The 19,443-nt window shown below is 42.5% G+C and overlaps 2 protein-coding genes across 2 annotated transcripts in view; one reads left to right on the forward strand and one right to left on the reverse strand.

Moving 5' to 3' along the window:
* Window positions 1–5,073, forward strand: part of si:dkey-19b23.7 — an 8,898-nt gene extending 3,825 nt beyond the window's left edge. Inside the window, exons 5-8 of the mRNA XM_037683682.1 lie at window positions 2,019–2,082; window positions 2,167–2,332; window positions 4,362–4,559; window positions 4,662–5,073. Of these exons, the coding sequence (XP_037539610.1) occupies window positions 2,019–2,082; window positions 2,167–2,332; window positions 4,362–4,559; window positions 4,662–4,756 (523 nt within the window). The 3' untranslated portion in view covers window positions 4,757–5,073. The remainder of the gene's footprint in view (window positions 1–2,018; window positions 2,083–2,166; window positions 2,333–4,361; window positions 4,560–4,661) is intronic.
* Window positions 5,074–6,579: 1,506 nt separating this feature from the next.
* Window positions 6,580–8,532, reverse strand: si:dkey-19b23.8 (low density lipoprotein receptor adapter protein 1). Its single transcript, XM_037683692.1, has 2 exons — window positions 7,816–8,532; window positions 6,580–7,723 (listed from the first exon to the last, which is right to left on the reverse strand). Exons 1-2 carry the CDS (start codon window positions 8,489–8,491, stop codon window positions 7,641–7,643), a joined length of 759 nt encoding a protein of 252 aa, XP_037539620.1. The 5' UTR covers window positions 8,492–8,532; the 3' UTR covers window positions 6,580–7,640.
* Window positions 8,533–19,443: the final 10,911 nt, after the last annotated feature.

Below are 19,443 nucleotides of genomic sequence, written 5' to 3' on the forward strand. Positions count from 1 at the left end.
CAAAGTTACCACATCAAAATGCACCAATAATGGTAAACCAGCCACTCCAGTCATTTGAAGAAACTATGTTTTCTAATTTTTATACTGCTTAAAAGCAGCGCACTGTTGATTCTGAAGGTCTCGAGGCAGATCTCGTTGACCCTAGCAACAGACGATGGTCGAAATGTGATTGGATAAAAGCTCTATTTGAACATATGCTGCTAGAAGCTGCACAACCTGGAGAGCATGAAGGCTACAGACATTTCGGAATAGTATTAATAAATAAATAAATGTATACTAAAACACAAGTTAGTGATTCTGATTGTGTTTAGGCCAGAAGTGCTTAAAAGTATATTTTCCTTAATTAATTTGGATGTACAAAGATTGAGCTATGGCGGCCAAGGCCCCCATTGGCCACCCTCTGGCTCCGCCATTGCCCTCAGCAGTGGATAAAATTGTTTTCTCCGCTCGCCATGATCCATCATACAAGAAAAAAAACATCTACTTCTGTTCTTCACAGTGTAACTCCTACACCACTTGACTATCTTACCCCAAAAAACACTATGTGCATTCTCTGCTCAGTTCTAGTCCACAAAAACACTCAGCTCAAAAACTACAAACATTCACTACTCAAATCCTTCAGCGACAGAGGACATCGGCGTACCGCGTGCTTAAAATACTGTAGTAGATGTGTCTAAAACAGTGGTTCCCAGCTGTGGTCCTTGAGGAACGCCATCCTGCATGTTTTGTTTCACTGCTTTGACACACCTGATTTAAATGAATGGGTGATTAACAGGCTTCTGCAGAACTTGGCGAAGCAATCACATCACTGAATCAGGTGTGTTGGAGCAGGGAAACAAGTAAAACACGCAGGACGGCGTTCCTCAAGGACCAGTGTTGGGAACCACTAGTAGTGATTATGAACTAAAACTCAGGCCTCCCGCTGTCATACAAAATCTAGTTTTCTGCTTTTTTGTGCACTGAGTTTCCACATGAATGTGTAATTTTCTACCAAATTTTCTGAAAGCAGAAAGAAAAACACAAACACATGCATGTTTCCATAACTATTACCTACAGAGCCCTATACAGTATATTGTTTGTCAAAGCAGGCAGTAGGTGGCGCTCGGTTTTGTGCTAAACTGCACAAGATCAGCTTTAAAGCCCAAATGAAGAAACTTTGTGAATAAGCTGGCAGCATAAAAATACAGACGAACGGAAGCACAGCTCATACTTCTTTGTTTCAAGTGTGTCATGAAAAATACAATTTAGAAACGAGCAGAACAGATTTACCTCGAACTCTGATTTAATTTAGACTCTGACGCAAACTGAGCTTCGTTCGTCAAAATATACAAATAAAACTGAGCATTCTTTGAAGAATTGTCACCCTTAACCTTGAAACGTCCAAAATATGAAACAAGGATTCTGCACGATCTGTTAGTCCTTGGAGTATCTGCTGTGGATGACTCTCAGCTACTACAGCGTCAAATCTCAGCTCAATATCTGTAACAATGACTGAGTTATAGTCATTTTTGTGTTTGCTAAGGTTATTTAGCTGTGGCGGCCATCTTCAATTGTGTTGACTACAAAAGTTAATCAGTTGTAGTTGTTCATCCAATGAATAGTTTCTGAGAGTTTTATTTATATCCATCCTGTAGTTCATGAGATATTTTGCTAACAGACAGACGACAACTATTTTAAGGTTTTAAACAAAGCTCTCATGTGATCTTTTAGCACTCAGGACATGAGATAGGGATGACTCACAGCTACTACCACACCAAGTTTCAGCTTAATATCTGCTAATTTTGCCGAGCTATATGCTATTTTGTGTTTGCTACAGTTGATAAGCTGTGGCGGCCATCTTGAATTGAGTTGACTACAAAACCTAATCGGTTGTAGTCGTGCATCTAACGATTACTTTCTGAGGCTTTCAGTGTAATCCATTTGCTGGCTCGTGAGATATTTTGCTAACAGACTGGCATTTTAATTATTGTTCGCCCTGATTTAAAACACAGTATTGAATCTCTTATTTGTGTTGACAGGGAGCCCAGCGGCGAGGAGCACCTCCTGCCAGCTTCTCCCAGCGAGAGGGAGATGGCAGTACCTGTGAGTACACCCAGGAACCACCAGGACCAGTTCACGGTCCAGAACCCATCAGATCCTAACTCAGACTCGCGTCCCCTTCCACAGGAGGTGAACTGCACTCTGTTTTTATTGGCTGGTTACGTGAAGTACGGGCGCCCTTACGCCTGGATCCGCTCCAACCACGAGCGCCTGGTCAACATCGGCGGCACCGATTCGATGGTCAAAGACACGCCGATGAAGCTGAAGTCCGTCACAGACTGGCCGACACGAAGTACGGAAACAAAGAGCGGAGCTACCGTTTCTGTGGGCGGAATTAATGATCGCACCAATTCCTCTGAGCTCAGACATGTTTGTAGTTTATTAGTAATTATTTATTCATTCATTTAAAAGAAACAGCAGAAACAAAACAAATACATCAAAAATTAAAAAATAAAAACATTGAATGAAAAGTGTGCAGAAAGAAGAAAATTCTTATAATATCTGCGCCTTATTTTAAAATAAATAAATAAAATAAACAACTCAGGTTTGAACAATCCCCAAAGCGAAAACAAAAAAAAAACATCAGGCATCTTTCACATGGTATCATACTTTCCTAACGATTTTCACTTAATCATCTTTTTAAACATATAAATTGTTTTAGAAATTTTTATGGTGATATCAAGGCAATTCCATAATCTTAATCCCTGAATTACAACACAGCTCCTTCAGATTAGTTCTAAATGGAGGTTTGACAAATATCTCCATTCCCTTTAAGGTTATAATGACTCTCTTTTTTAACAATTTTTAATTGAACTTTTGTGGGTAATATTTTTTATTATCTTCATACACGACTTGCAAAATAAAATATTCAACCAAATCATAAAATTTGAATAATTTCAACTGCTGAGTTAATATATTTGTTGGGTGACCATAGCACTTCCTACTAATAATTCTTATAGCACTTTTTTGTAAAATTAAAATAGGATTTGTAATTGTTTTGCATGCTTTTCCCCAAACTTCAATACATATGAAACAATCATTACATTATACAATATATACAAAGCTTTGTCATTCAAAAACTCTTTTACTTTATTCCGTAATGCAATTGATGTTGCTATTTTTATTCTTAAGTAATTTACATGAGATTTCCATGTCATCAATAACGACACCCTAAAATTTTATTTAATTAACTCCATGAATATCAATACTGTCAATTTTAAATGAGGCTTAGATCATTTTATTTTTATTACCAGTACTAAATATCATGTAGTTTGTTTTTTCCAAATTTAATGATAACTTACTAAGTTGGAACCAAGTTTGTATTTTTACGAATTCTGCCTGTATCATCTCTAACATCCCACCGTTTAATATCTTCACCCAAACAAATAAATGTGGTATCATCTGCAAATAAAACACACTTCAAAAGCCCTGACACATCAACCAGATCATTCACATACAAAATAAACAACTTTGGTCCCAACACAGAGCCTTGAGGGACTCCATATCCATTAACACAAAATTCAGATCTTACATTGTTTACCTGTACAAACTGTCTCCTATTATTCAAATAACCGGATACCCACTGTAGCACTAATCCTCTAATGCCATATTTATTCAGTTTTTCAAGGAGAATGGTGTGGTCAATAGTGTCGAAGGTCTTTTTAAAATCAACAAAAACGCAAACACAATACTATTTTTGATCAAAAACATTTATCTCTTCTATTAGTTCCATGAGAGCCATTGATGTTGAATCGTTTGCTCTAAACCCATATTGACTATTACGTAAAATATTCTGTTTATCTTTGAATCGATCTAATCTGGTTACAAATAATATCTCTAATATTTTTGAACACTGTGGCAACAAGGATATTGGTCTGTAATTAGAGAACACACATTTCTCACCATTCTTATAAAGAGGAACTATTTGTTATTTTCATAGTTTCTGGAAATTTTCCTGTTGAAAATGATAATTACACGTCAATGGTTCAATAACATAACTCATTATATCCTTTACAAACATCATGTCCGTGTCCATCCAGACTTTTGGTCTTTTATCTGCGAGATTTGTCACAATACTCAGTATTTCTTCTTTAGCAGTGTCACCGCGATCACTGTCTGGTAGATTACTGTCTGGTAGATTACTGTCTGGTAGATTACCATCTGGTAGATTACTGTCTGGTAGATTACTGTCTGGTAGATTACTGTCTGGTAGATTACTGTCTGGTAGATTACCATCTGGTAGATTACTGTCTCGTTGCAGATTAGATGAAGTCGAGTGAAATACGGGACTTTTGTAAGAAAAGCGTTTCTTCTTCCGCCAGATGTTCGCACCTGGGATGTCGTGAGCGAGCTGGTGACCCTGTGCACCGTTCCCTCTCCTTCCAACCCCTTCGCCTTGGACATGCGCTACGTCCAAAACCTTCCCCTGCCAGAACGCCTCCTCGCCACGGGAGCGCTCCTCAACTTCCTGGAGACGTATGTGGTGTACGGGAACCGGGACGAGTTGCACTACGATAAAGGTTTTTTTAAATCAATACGCTAAATTTCCAAGGCGACGAGTGACGTTTGGCAACACTTAGCTGCGGTTTGTCGGGTATGAATGAATGTTTTTCTCGTTGCAGTGGTGGAGGAGGTGAAACCTCTGAGGCGACTCCACGTCCAATCGATGCTAGAGTTCCAGCGACTCCGAAGGAGCCCAACAAAACGGGACACTTAAAGATGAAGTCCCCTCAAAGCAATAGTTCAGGATCTGTGGAAAGGTTGTGAGTGGTTAATATCTTACCTGTTGTAGACAACTGTTTGAACGGCCTCGGTTGGAAGAAATTGTTTAATTCTGACCAGATTGACGAGCTAATGGGTCAGGACCATTGCGAACTTCTTAAAACAACTCAAATGTTTTGTACCGGTTCAAATGCTACTTTAGCTAACCTTTCGTAAATTGGGTAGAAAGCACAGTTGGCAACAAGAAGCCCAACTGAAGGCAAGACTGCAAAATTAAAATGGAATAAGATCACTAAAATTGTCATTACAACTTAAAAAACGAGTTTAATAAATAAACCAGGTTAACAGAAGGTTCCTACAAATGGGGAGGGGGGGGGGGGAGGTCCTCCCCCAGAAAATTTTGAATAAAGTAGATGTCATTTCCTGCATTTTGATGTATTTTAATGTGTTGTTAAACATCTATGTTTTCCTACATTTATTAACATTCCGCTTCTGTCAAGCATCCTATCCCACCCCCTCCTTACTTGATGGAACTGAGCCCGACTCTTCTTCGCTGAATTCATTGTCCTGTTGTCCGACTCCACATGTGAAACCTCCAGGCGCCTCCTCCGTCTGTTCATTGCTGCTGCCTGTGGGCTCCTGCCCCGGTATGACTTGCCTGATTAGCTCGGCACTTACCCACCACTCTTTTAGGGGCGGAGTGGAAATGCTACTTGAAGAGGCAGCTTGTAGGTGGCTGTTGTGTTTAAAATGAGTGTTTATGTAATTAATTACAATTCAATTTATATAAACTGAATTGAAAATAATTACATAAACACTCGTTTTAAACACAACAGCTCGTAGGTGACTGTTGTGTTTAAAATGAGTGTTTATGTAATTATTTTCAGTTTACATTTCCAACATAAGTTTTTTGTTCAAGGCGGTCATATTTGTTCATAACTTTATTAGTAAGCCTGAGAGTTACTGGACCCAAGCAAACGGTTACCGGATCGCACCCTGTCAAAATTAGAGAGTTCCCGGATCCTGTTCTGGCAGGATCCGGCTCAATTTAAGCCCTGCTTTTGAAGCACTATAATGTTAAAATGTAATGCAAAAGTTTATAAAATATGAACCGCTGTAAAAACATTTGAAAACTGAGTTTTACGATCACAGCAACACAGTTTGGCATCGTTCAGACTAGCTGGTGGGTCGTCACTCATCAGAAGGAAACAATTTCTCCAAAAGGAGGTTGATCTGAGCCATCTGCAACAAGTGAGATATTTACTGCTCATCTTTGCACAGAACCCTCTTTCAAATAATCTGAACTAAATCTTTAAATGAAGCTTAATGAAACCCATAAAAACAAGAAGAAAATAGATTAAAATGAGATATTTTGTTATTTTTTTCTGCTTCTTGTTGAATTTTGTTCACAGTAAAAAACTTGTTTATGCATCTTCTGCAGTGTTTTGAGTCAAATATTGATAGAAATGTGTGTTTTTATAGTACACACAAACTAGAAAAGCAACTGTGGAGAAAAAAAAAAAAAAAAAAGCCAGACTAAAAAAGTCCCAGGACCTCTTCGAGTCCCTTTCACCCTTCAGCCACCGTCTTCTCCCCCGACCCGTCTAAAGCAGGACTTGTTTACTTTCAGGCCAAATATAAATTTAAAACTCGAGCGTTTTTAATCATAAATCAGGGTTGAAGGTACAACCGCTTACATATTTGGTCAAATGAGTCCACGCACACATGACATGTAGAAAAGCTTTTAATATCCCATAAAATACATATTTAGATGAATATGTACAATGACGAAAACAACACTGATAAAAATACACGTGGAAGCAGGTATGGTTGTCCCTTTGAGAAAAAAAAGTTGTGCCTTTTGTAAGATAGGATAAAAAATAAAAATAAAATAAAATATTCTGAAAAAAGTGCCACTTTTGTCCCAAAAAAAATTAGCTTAATTTGACAAAATGAGACGTTATAACGGCAGCCTCGGGGCGTACCACTGATCCTCAACCGTATCTGTAAATCCACAAATCACGAGGGTACGTTCTGCAGCACAACACCTACAGCCGACTAACAGTATAAACAGGTTGAATCGGTTCGGACACCTGTGGCAAGTTTTAAAAAAATAAATAAATAAAAGATAAAATTTTAAAATGGAGCTTTTACCGACGAGGCTGCTCAAAATGCAAAGTCATGGCTGGACATGAAGAAATTGAGTTTTTTTTTTTTTTTTTTTTTAAGAAATTTCCTGATCTCCGATTTCAGAGTTTTGGAATGCAGGTGCACGTCTGCACATTCCTCACAGGAGCCCCACGTGAGAACACAATGTGCCCACTGTGGAGCCATGATTGTGGGACTTTCTCCACGTAAATGTGAAAAATATTTCAGCGTGGACTCCACGGCCCCTTCCTGCATCGTGTTCGGTTTCGTTACGACAGGTGCCAAACCTGCCGCACGTTTTTATAGCAGCAAACCTCCCAATGGCGAGTTGTGATTGCAGGAGTAGAAAAAGTGCTCGGAGTCCATTGGATGCGTCAGTTTTTACCAAACAGGGTGTTTAAAAAAAACGTAAAAACATCCCGACCTGTTGAGTCTGTCAGTTAAATAAACCTTTTAAAAAAAAAATTGTCTTTTCCCGCCCGTCACGCCGACAGATCAAGATTTCTGTCGCTTCAGAACCCTCAAAAACCAAAAGGCACGGACAATCAGCCGCTCATCTTCATCGTGGATGAAGCGCTCTGACGATAACGCTCACATCCAAACCCTCGCCAATTACGTCATCGCGCTCAGGAAACGTCCAAATATGGCCTTATTTTCACTCGAGTCCTGCCATCTGTAGTAGCTCCGCCCTTGAAGGCGGAGTCAGTTGAACGCGGACCCTTGTTCTGAGTTCAGCTCCAGCTGTCGGAGGCGGACCCTCTCCGCAGGGCTCTGAACGGGCTCCGGGACGCAGAGGTACGTCTCTTCCAGCGAACTGAGGAGGAAAGTCACCGTCAGTGATGAGAGCTCGAGTGCGAGCGACTCAGAAGAGAGAGAGTACTTTGGTCGGCTGTGAGGGAAGCTCACCTTTTCCCAAGCCGACCGGCAGCGTGGAGCTCTTTGCGATGGACGGCGAGTTGGACGACGACTCGGTGCGTTTTGCTTCGCCCGGCGTCAGCGTGGCCGAGCCGTCCTGCCAGTCGCTCAGCGCTCGCTGGAAGGAGTCCGCCAGACAGGCCGTCATGTCTCTCGCCCGCTCGGCCCGGCTGCACCAGAACACCCGACACTGCAGCTGCTGGCCCTGATGCTTGCAGATGTACAGGAACACGTTGGGCCTGTTGGCGTCCGCGGCGCAGTACGCGATGTCCTGCAGGTATGTCTTGGTCAGCTGCCGACCGGTGCTCAGCTCCTTGACCTCCACGTACCGCGGGCGCACCACTAGAGCGTGATCCTTGCTCGGCTTCTTGTTCGCCACGCCTTCCAGCAGGTGCGTAATGGCGTCCTGCGCCTGCTCTCGATCCAGAGAGAAGATCTTCACGGTGCCCAGGTAGTTGACTTTAAACAGAGGGTCGCCGTGGGAGAGCGACTCCGTCCGGTCGCGGCGGAAGTGGCGCCGAAAGGCAGCCGGAGAGTTCTTGAGGGTCTGCATGAGGTGGAAACTTCCGAGGGACATGGCGTCCTTCAGGCCGTGTTTGGACGAAGGTTCGGCTGAAGTGCAAGCGCTCGACTTGAGCTGGTCCTCCTCGGAGCCTTTCCCAACCATCCACCTCCTCGTATGCGGAGCGTGGCTGCGTCCACTATCTTTATCTGAAACGAGAGGAGAGCGTCGTTAGATTCACCTCAGTACAGAAGGCGGGGCTTAATTTGTAAACTGAACCTTTTCAAGGCTAGAAGCAGAAATGCTACTTGAAGAGGCAGATCGTACGCCAGTAATTGTTGTGTTTAAAATGAGTGTTTACGTAATTATTTTCAGTTTACATATCCAATACAGGTTGTATCTGTTCACGGCAGTCATGTTTGTTCGTAACTATATTATTAGTAAGCCTGAGATTCACCGGATCCACGCAAACGGTTAGCGGAACGCATCCTGTCAAAATAAAGAGTTCACGGATCCTGTTCTGGCAGGATCCGGCTCAAATTAAGCACAGACGGGAGGCGGCGAAGCGGAGTTCAATAAGTTGGAAGAAAAGCCAATTAACAGAAGGTACATAGACTTTTTCACAGAATACCATCATCCTAACATTAATATAACTTCTGCACCGTCACGTTACTTCCTCGAACAAAATGCCAGTCAGCACAACTTGTATTTCGACTACGGAACCGGACCGTCTACAGATTTGACGCCTCTAGAGTCAAATATTTATCAGACACAAACGGGAGCCTTTAAATATTTACCGACAGGCTGGTTCGACTCTGGATGGGACTGGAGATGTGCCATATTAAAAAGTTACTTGAACAGGTTAACATGGAGCCATCAGAGACTTCAAGTCCAGCATTATGTAACAACGTATGGACTCCCATTGTCCTGATCCCCCCCACCCCCCCACCAAAAAAAACCTTTCTTCTTGGCCATTCTTTCAAACATCCTACATTCCCTCCTCAGAGTCGAGCATCAGGGAGAGAAACACCGACATTTCTGAACCAGAGACCATTGTTAGCAAACCCCTATGCAGGAAGCAGCTTTGCACCCCCCCGCCCCCGTCCCACTACCACCTCCTCCCCTAAACATTTCTCCCATAAACAATGGCATGCTTTTAAGATGGTGTCACGTCACAGAAAGAGATGCAAGCTGACCCCCAGCCCCACAATGACCACAAAACCTGTATGTATACTGTTGCAGGTGAGCGACGAAAACATGGAAAAGTACTCGCACAAAACAAAAACACCTGTCCCCGTGCACACAGGTACACATCAATCAACAGTCAAAGGAAACATTTGTGATTCCACGACAACATCCTGTGCCTACTTTCATCTGCAGATCCTGTCAAGAGCGATGGCAAAATTCATTTAAAAAAAAAAAAAAAGGCACAAGTTGGGGAAAATGCATGAATCTGCACAGTTGCGTTAAGATCGTGAAAGATGCATAGAGAATGCAATAAATGTTCACACACACAGATTAATGGTGAGGTTTCTTAAAATAAAAAAAGTTCCAGGTGAGCATTATTAGATGTACAAGTTTGAAAACCCTTTGACTTTTACAAACATTGGCTTGTCCAAATCTACTAAACTTATGACGAAAACATTACATTTGTATTTAGGACAACAAAAGCATGCACTAAAATTTAAGAAAATATCAAGACTTTAAATCCATGTTCTTGTGGTCTTGCTGCACCCATTCTTAAATAAACACAAGTACGATTTTAAATGACGTTTTAAGCCAATTTATGGAGAGGTTATTGCTTCGGTTTCCAAGCCGAATTACCTCACATTATCTAAGATTAAATCACAACACATAAAAAACAAGAATTGTGAAGCTCAGCTGCAGCAGGAGCAAAATAACCTTAAATCGCTGATATTTATAACGACATTCGGCGCGACCCGAACAACTGCGGTCGAAGAGTTGCGTTCAAAACTTACTGAAAATAAGAAGCTTATCGTGAAAATAATGACTAAAAGACGTCCAAGTGTTCGCAGTCTGTGCTGTAGGCTCACCTGGCCGAAGTTTCATGCAAACGATGCTCCCGTCCACACCAGGTGTTTAAAACACGGTGAGCAAACCGGGCAGGTGGAGACCTGCTCCAACTTTTCTGGTTGGAATTGAACCGGTGAGCGCCGCCGAATGTCTCTTCGACTCGTCGGCTCCTCGGACGAAAAGCGACGGAGGAGAAAGTTACCGAAGTGACAGGTCCGCGGCAGCTCCTGCCTCATTCCTCCAGCTCTGACAGTCAGCGGCTGAATCACTGAGCGCGTGCTGGGACGACCCTTTTTAAAACAGCGCCGGCGCGAGCCCGACGCACGTGGACGAGCACTCGGGCGTTCAGTTGAAGATGGAGGATTTACAGGACAGGGTGGGTAATAATTGACCGGTCCTTGTTTCACTTACTGGCACCGAGTCTGTTTAACGTGACTGTTATTGTTTCACCCGCTTCTTTCTCTGAGTGGTTCAGGTGCAGGGCCGGACTTTCTCTAAGGGCTGATGCGGGCTGGTGCCCGGGGCCCCAAGGTTCACAGGACCCCAAAATAGTATTGTTTTTAATGAATTAAGGTTTTCCAAACGAATTAAGCTGGATTTATACTCTGCAAGAAGGGAAGATGTCTTAAAAGCATGAAGTGATAGCTTCACATTTGTCAAACGTAAGACCCGAGGGCCAAACGTGGCCCTGGCCCCCAAGATGACGTTCTAAATGGAAGAAATTTTTATCGTCTTGCATTTTGCTTTAAAAAATGAGCATATTTTATTTAGTGTTGACTTTGGGCTGAGATGGTGTAGAGGTAGGGCAGCTGACCTGGGACCAGAAAGTCGCAGGCTCAACTCCCCGCCATACAATACAATCCATCCATCCATCCATCCATTATCTTTTACCCGCTTCTTCCATTTTGGGTCACGGGGGTCGCCGGTGCCCATGTCCAGCAATCACTGTGCGAGGGGCGGGGTACACCCTGGACGGGTCTCCGGTCCATCACAGGGCCACAAAAGAGACAAACGAGGCAAACAACCATTCACTCTCTCATTCACACCTAGGGACAATTTAGAGTTACCAATCAGCCTAACATGCATGTTTTTGGTCTGTGGGAGGAAACCGGAGTACCTGGAGAAAACCCACGCATGCACGGAGAGAACATGCAAACTCCACCCAGAAAGGCCCCCGGACCGGGATTTGAACCAGGGACCTGCTCGCTGACAGGCAGCAGCTCTACCAGTTGTGCCACCGTGCTGCCAATACAATACAATACAACTTTATTTATAAAGCACTTTAAATCAACACCGTTGGCCAAAGTGCTGTACACTAACACGTACACGCATAAAAAAACTATAAACTGAACCCACATGCCCACATGCCGTGGTGTCCTTGAGCAAGACTTACATAGCTACCTCTCTTTTCCACCTGGGTGTATCTCACGTGTGATGGTGATGGGGTGGCTGTGGCTGAGTGGTTAGAGCAGTCGTCCTCCAATGCAAGAGTTGGGGGTTCGATTCCACCAGCAGTCACATGCTCATGTCCCTGGGCAAGACACTGAACCCCTCATTGCCTCTGATGTGTGTCCCATCGGTGTATGAATGTGATAAAGCTCTGATTATTATTTGTATGAATGGGTAAATGAGGGCACAGATTGTGTTATAAAGAGCTTTGAGTATCTTGATAAGATAGAAAGGCACTATATAAGTACAGTCCATTTAAATGCAGAGCACTAAATTTGTCAGACAATGATGACAACACATAGCACTGTACCTCACGTGATAGCTGTCCAAAAACAATTAGCCTTTTTCAGTAGTTTTTGATTTTGTGGTGGAAAGAGCAACCAAGAACGTCAAATGAGGCCAGTCAAACTCTTGTTGAGAAACTTGCAAGCAAGAGAAGGTTTCTGTTTTGAGTTAATGTATTGATTGAAATTAGCCTTGGGTTGAACCATCCATCCATCCATTACCTTTATCTGCTTGTTCCTTGTTGAGTGTCACTGGTGCCCATGTCCAGCAATCACTGTGCGAGAGGCGTAATACACCCTGGATAGGTTGCAAGTCCATCACCGGGCCACATAGAGACAAACAAGACAACCATTCCCACTCCCACTCACATCTAGGGACAATTTAGAGTTACCAGTCAGTCTAACATGCATGTTTTTGAACCAAGTTTTTAACTTTGGCCCCCTTTTGTAACTGATTGTGACAGCCCTGAGGGTTTGGAGCATTGGACTCCTGCCTAGGCTATGATTGTAATTCTGACAAGATCAAATAACCTTGCACAGATGGGATACATTGAGCGTGGCTCAATATTTCAACACATACTATAGATACACTTTGACGCAATCCAAGAGTCGTGCCCGGACGAGTGTATATAGGAGCGGACCGAAAAAAGTCTTTCACAAACGTACTTGTCAAGTACTATCAGTGTACAATTTGTACCTCTGAAGGAGTTTTTTCAAATTTGCCATTATCCAGCTACATTCTAATGGTCATGTAGGTTGGGGATTGTCTTCATGCAGTGTGGAGGGTGTGTTAGCTGAAAATGAGATGAAAACATAAAACTGTGTCATTTCATTTACCGTGCCAAAGAAATGTCATATCTTACAAGTCATGTGCCGACAACATAAACCTCTGGTGCCTCATAAAACTTGGAGATTAATTAATATAAAAGTCAATTTTTTGGCACAAATTTCAACATAACGAACAGCATCACACTTTATTGTAGGTCTTATTTATTGGAAAAAGACCATCTACCTTTGTGTGACTCTTGTTTAGTACAAAACTTGCATGAAGAATTCAAGTTTGAACCCAACAAAGGAAGTTATTTTTCTATCCTTACCAATCTCAGCTAAAGGCTGACATCTATTTGACACCTACAATTACATTTAAATCTCTACAACACTTTCATTTTAGCTTTGACATTTATGGACCATTTAAATGTCACATGGACTTTTTGTTTCCAACCCAAAACTGCTCACTAATTTGAACAAACACGAGTAATTCATGATGCCACAGAGAAAATATAATTTCAGAAAACCATACCATCGTCTAGAAAGGTGCCACATTTCTTCGTTTAGTGGGCTGCACAACACGATTCTGAGTCGACATCTGAAACCCACTACCTTTCATTACGGACACGTTGGGTCAGCCCAGTTCTAATGGCTATCGCTGGCTTCGCTGGCTCTGATATGCTTCGAGTGTTTATCCTGGGGGCCGTTTGAACAGTGGCAGAGGAAAACCTAAATCGGTACCATGTGTGTTTGCGTCTGTATGTGTTTTTGTGTGTGTGTGGCTGGGGTGTGCCTAATGTGAAGAAACAGTAGGGCCCCTGTTTCTCCTGGGTTTGGCCCAACGACAGTTAAGTTGTGGACGTCACACTCACCCCGGTGCTTTGCACGGCACACTGGAACTATTCTTGGGGCACCTCTGACATAATGGACCATCTCAGACAGGATCCGCCCTCCAGAACGTTGAGAACAGACTCAGCATCCGAGCCAATGACTTAGAAAGAGCTGCAGGTTTAGAACATGCCGTGGCATGTTGCCATGAAGTTACAGTCTGTTGGTTGGTTTCAACAAGAGACCCATTCATGAACTCCACATGTAGGAATGACATCTTCATTTGCACATTTGATTAGCAAAGATCCGTGATTATAGCACTGGTGAAATGGAGTACAATCATTTACGTGTTACGTTTGTCTTAAATAGTAACTTTAATCAGGTATTCTATAAACCAGTGGTTCCCAACGCTGGTCCCTGAGGAACACCATCCCAAATGTTGCAGTTGTTTCTCTGCTCCAACACACCTGATTCGGTGATTTAATTACTTCTCAAGTTCTGCAGAAGCCTATTAATCACCCATTCATTCAAATCAGGTGCGTCAAAGCAGGGAAACAAGTAAAATATGCAGGACGGTGTTCCTCAAGGACCACAGTTGGGGACCATTGCAAACTGCCTTAACTCATCTGTATTTTGAGTAAAAATCTGTTCAAATTCTTCCATTGATGCTCGAAATGATTGACTGTAGTGAAAATCTCAAAATCTTGTTTTTTGTTCAAAGAGACGGCTTGCTTTGCTCGTGTGCAACAAACGCATACAGAGATTTGTCTTTATTGTATAATCAGGGTTTCAACCTCTGACCTGGTTTTGACACAGTATAACAAGGATGTAACACTTCTATTATTGGAAATGAAGCAAACACAAATTTTAGGAAGTAAGAATACCTAACGGCCTACATACATTCATTGTACAAGTGTTTTACAGCCAGTTCTCTTTTCTGAGTGCGCTAAATCAAGTTTTATTGGCGTTAGAAATATCTGCAGTGTTTGGACTTGTTGGCATAAAGGGTCTATTCCTGATTTGTATTAGAGTTTAAGACGAGTAAGTAGAAAATAACTCTTTACCACCCAAGCCTCAAAATGTCCTGAATATTTTTTTAATTAAGTATAAAAAGTAAATATTTTTGCCAATTTTTTTTAGAATAGTTGGAACTTTCAGTATCTAGTAGTTTATTTGCAATTTACTGTTTATGAAAAGAGTGTATTATTAGTTTAAAAAGAAGAAAAACTAAATGTTAAAATGTGTCGTTGGCGACACGCTCGCAATAAAAGTCTCTTGGTAAAATGAATCCTTGAACCAGGACTATAACATAATGCTGGAACATTCTTCACCTTCATTTGAAAACTATTCAAGCTGCCAAACACCGGAGTAGTCAACCAACCGGTCTAGAGTAAAGGTACGCCGCACTTTGCTGAACTGACACAAAGTGAGGCACAAGTAATCTTTTGTTTTTTTACAGGTTTTTTTTTGTGTGTGTGTGTGTGTGTGTGTGCGCAACAAGTTTTAGTAATCTTAGTTTGTGGAAAATTCCTCAATAAATGATAAACTGCCATGAAATTTATACAACTGATGAGATTTATAATCACTCTAGAGCTCTGTTTGCTCCGTGTCCACACAGATCATTAGCAGTGTTTCCCCTAGATCAGTTCCCTTGGCAGGGCGCTCGTCATATTTTATTTTTGTCGACGTGGGGGGGAGACACGGGACGAAGTCACATGTCTGTGTTGCTCGCCTGCTAGCTTAGCGCTACGTTGTTGCTGGAGCTTAGCACTACATTGCTGCCAGTTTTTATCAACGACTGGGGGTGGTGGACTGGACGGAGTCACATCTGTGTTGCCCGCCCGCTAGCTTAGCGCTACGTTGCTGCCAGAGACAGTGTTCCTGCCGGTTTTTATCAATGGCGGGGGTGGGGTGGGTGGGACGGAGTCACGTCTGTGTTGCCCGCCCGCTAGCTTAGCGCTACGTTCCTGCCGGTTTTTATCAATGGCGGGGGTGGGGTGGGTGGGACGGAGTCATGCCTATGTTGCCCGCCTGCTAGCTTAGTGCTACGTTGCTGCCACCAGTTTTAATCGACAGAGGGGAGCAGGACAGGGGGGAAATGCGGAGCGGTACTTCAGTAGCATTTTTGCTAGCGCATTTGTGTTGTGCCTAGCGCTACATTAATACCAACAGTTGTTGATGGGGGGTATTCGGCAGGCAGAGCAGCTCGGTTCTGTTGACGGGTCAGTGCGCCCCGGCTTGTGTAAGGGAAATACTGAGTAGGGGGGAAATGGTTACTTGTACTTTTGCATTAGTATCTTATTGTTTAAGCATTACAAAATGTAGGCAATGTAGGCTACTAATGTTATTTGTCCCTGTGTGTGTATTTGTTTGTCTGTTAGCAAAATATCCATGAATCCCCAGATTGATTTAAATGAAACTTCTTGGAAATAGCCAAATCAGTTCTATAGATATTAAGCTCAGATGTGGTGTAACTGGAAGTCCAACACATACTCTGAGCACAGAGCTTTGTTTAAAGCTTTGGCGGGCGATATGCATTTCTTTGTTTTGTTTTTTTAATGCAAAAATATATTTAAAAAAATGTACTTGCAAACATACACAATTTTGTTTTCTGTTGTGTGGAACTGATTCCTTCTGCATTTTATTTTTAACATACCATTAGTGTTTGTTTTGGAGTGTTGCACTCGTCATCGTGCTCTGCAACAGGAAGTTGGATGAAGCGAGGCAAACAGGAATAATGACTCGACTCTGCTCTGTTGCCTCATATTTTCTACAGTAGGGAAGATAATGGGTTGTTTTCCTGTCCATGTATGGTACGACAACAGTCCTGTGTGACAAGTTGTTTTCCAGGTCAGGTCTCACTCAGGTGTTACGTCTTGCGTGTTTCATAACTTTGTGTCTGCTTTGAGCTCTTAAGTGTTTCTTGCTTGTGGGTATGATTGTGCAAGATAGAAAATACAAATAATACAGACTGCTGACGGCACGCTAAAGGACGTGGTATGTGCCGGGCGTTTTACAGCAATGGAAAGAGAGAAGAGCAGATACAGTATGTAGGATGTAAATTGCACCCAGGTTTGACCCTGGTTGCTGGTAGACTGAAGCAGTGCTTAATTTGAGCTGGATCCTGCCGGAACAGGATCCACGAACTCTCTTATTTTGACAGGGTGCGTTCTGGTAACTGTTTGCTTGGATCCGGTAACGCTCAGGCTTACTGCTAATAAAATTATGAACAAAAATGACTGCCTTGAACGAATAAAACATATTGGATATGTAAACTGAAAATAATTGCATAAACACTCATTTTAAACACAACAGCCACTTATGATTTCTTAATATCACATACGAGCTGCCCCTTCAAGTAGCATTTCTGCTTCTATCCTTAAAAAATATCTGCCTCTAAAAGAGTGGTGGGGGTGAGCGCCAAGCTAACCAGGCAGTCGTACGGGGGCAGGAGCCCACAGGCAGCCGCCATGAACAGATGGAGGAGGCTCCTGGAGCTTTCACATGTGGAGTCAGACAACAACGAGCAGGGACAGTGTTGGGTTTGTAACCGTCAAGTAAGGGCAGTGTGGGGCGTAGGATGCTTGACAGAAGCAGAGTGTGTATAGATGTAGGTAAACGTAAATGTTTAACAACCCGTTAAAATACACCAAAATGCAGGAAATCACATCTACTTTATTCAAAATTTTCTGGAGGAGGACCCCCACACCCAATCTGCCCAATATTTATGTTCCTGCATCAATCTGTTTACAAATTAAGTCCTGGACAGAAAATATATCCAGGAAAAAGCAATTTTTTTTCAGCTACAGCTTAAATTCATTCAACCTTTATTTATACGGATAAATCACACATTGAGCCTCAAAGACTCATTTACAAGTGAGACCTGTTTGAACAGACAATAAAGTGGTGAAAGTGACAACATAGGTTTTGGAGGCAAAAAAAAAATTAACCAAATTATGGCTGCTGTGTAACTGAATACACTCCTAAAACTTTTTTTTTTTACCATTTCAGCACACGATCAAAGCTTCATGGCAATAGGATCAATTTAGTGACTTGAGATCTTGGACAAAAAACTCTAAAGCTGCTCTGAATTTGTGTTTCTATGTCACAAAGTGACAGCGGGGTGTGCACGTTATTAAAATTTTCCACAAAAAATAAACGCCTTAGGAAATGTTTTCAGGTTTTGTTGGTTCACTTAGTTCTTGTTGCTGTGTGCTCGAATGTTTTTTTCTTCTGACACATCTAATTATTCCAGAAAAGAAAGGTTACATGGCACCATGATTGCTTATAGGAGAGTAGGCGGGGTTTAATGTTCTAAACCTCGTGAGCAGACTCTGGTTCCAAAAATGCAACTTAGCAGTTCAGGTAAACTGGGTCCTTCTGGATTCGTAGCACAGAAATACAAAGAGACCAGTTCTTAAAAATCTCAGTTTTAAGAATCGTTTTAAAAAATATCAGGTTGCAGTGTTTGCCCTAGATCAGTTGCCTTGGCGGGGCGCTTGTCGTATTTAATTTTTTGTAGACCGGTGCGGGGGTGAGGATGGGACGGAGTCACATCTGTGTTGCCCACCTGCTAGCTTAGCGCTATGTTGTTGCCAGTAATTGTTGACCAGGGTGTGTGTGTTTCGGTGGTGGTGGTGGTGGTGGTGGTGGGGGGGGGGGTGTTCGGTTCTGTTGACAGGCGGGGCGTCACGCTTGTATAATGGTAGGGGAAACACTGGGTTGGTTGCCTTTCAATGCGGAGGTTGCTGGATCGAATCTCGGCTTTTCTGGGTGGAGTTTGCGTGTTCTCTCCGTGCATTCATTCACTAATTCATTTAACCTTTATTTAAACAAAACAAAAACAAAAATCACATTGAACCTCCAAGACTCATTTACAAGTGAGACCAGTTTGGACGGACAATAAAGTGGCGAAAAGTGACAACATAGGTTTTGGAGGCAAAAAAAAAAAAAAAATCCTAACATGCTCTTAATCTTTGGCTGAAGATTAAAAGCATGAAAATGAAAAGAAAGCCTCGCACACAAGCACATAATGACGCCGGCATTCCACAGGGGAGGGGGGCGGGAAATGTAAGGGCGGTGAGACATGTCCATAGACAACACACAGAGGCACTGCAAGAGTTCAGATAAGAGTGGTAAATCGCATGTGTTCAGGGTGCATGCGTGGGTTTTCTTCGGGTACTCCGATTTCCTCCCACAGACCAAAATCATGCATATTAGGCTGAATGGTAACTCTAAATTGTCCCTAGGTGAGAGAGAGTGAATGATTGTTTGTCTCGTTTGTCTCTATGTGTCCCTGTGATGGATTTGGACCTATCCAAGGTGTCCCCTGCCTCTCGCACTGTGACTGGGACATGGGCACCAGTGACCCAGAAAGGAAGAAACGGGTAAAGAAAATGGATGGATGAAGGTTTGTCCCAGGCAAAAAACTCTGTATAAACAGGAGATGCAAACACAGCAGAAAATAACATTTTTAAAAAGGTTGCATGAGCGTGGCCTTGGTGAGAATGAGCTGCTGTTCCCACATTTTATGTGTTCTTTCACAGTAGTTGTCCCCATCAGCTGATAATGGGTGCTCCACCAGTGAAAATGACTCAGTTGATTCATGAGGTGCGTAAATCCACGTCTTCTCCTGACAAGTACAGCGGGTCTCCGGTTCCGTGCAAAGAAGTTACTTTGTTCTCAGAAAGTTTTTGGTGGGGTTTCATAATATCTGCATGGTTTTCCTGTTATTTAACCAAATTCACAGGAATC

Source organism: Nematolebias whitei, chromosome 1 (genome assembly GCF_014905685.2).
Source record: "Nematolebias whitei isolate Nwh7 chromosome 1, NemWhi1, whole genome shotgun sequence".
Classification (NCBI taxonomy): Eukaryota; Metazoa; Chordata; class Actinopteri; order Cyprinodontiformes; family Rivulidae; genus Nematolebias; species Nematolebias whitei.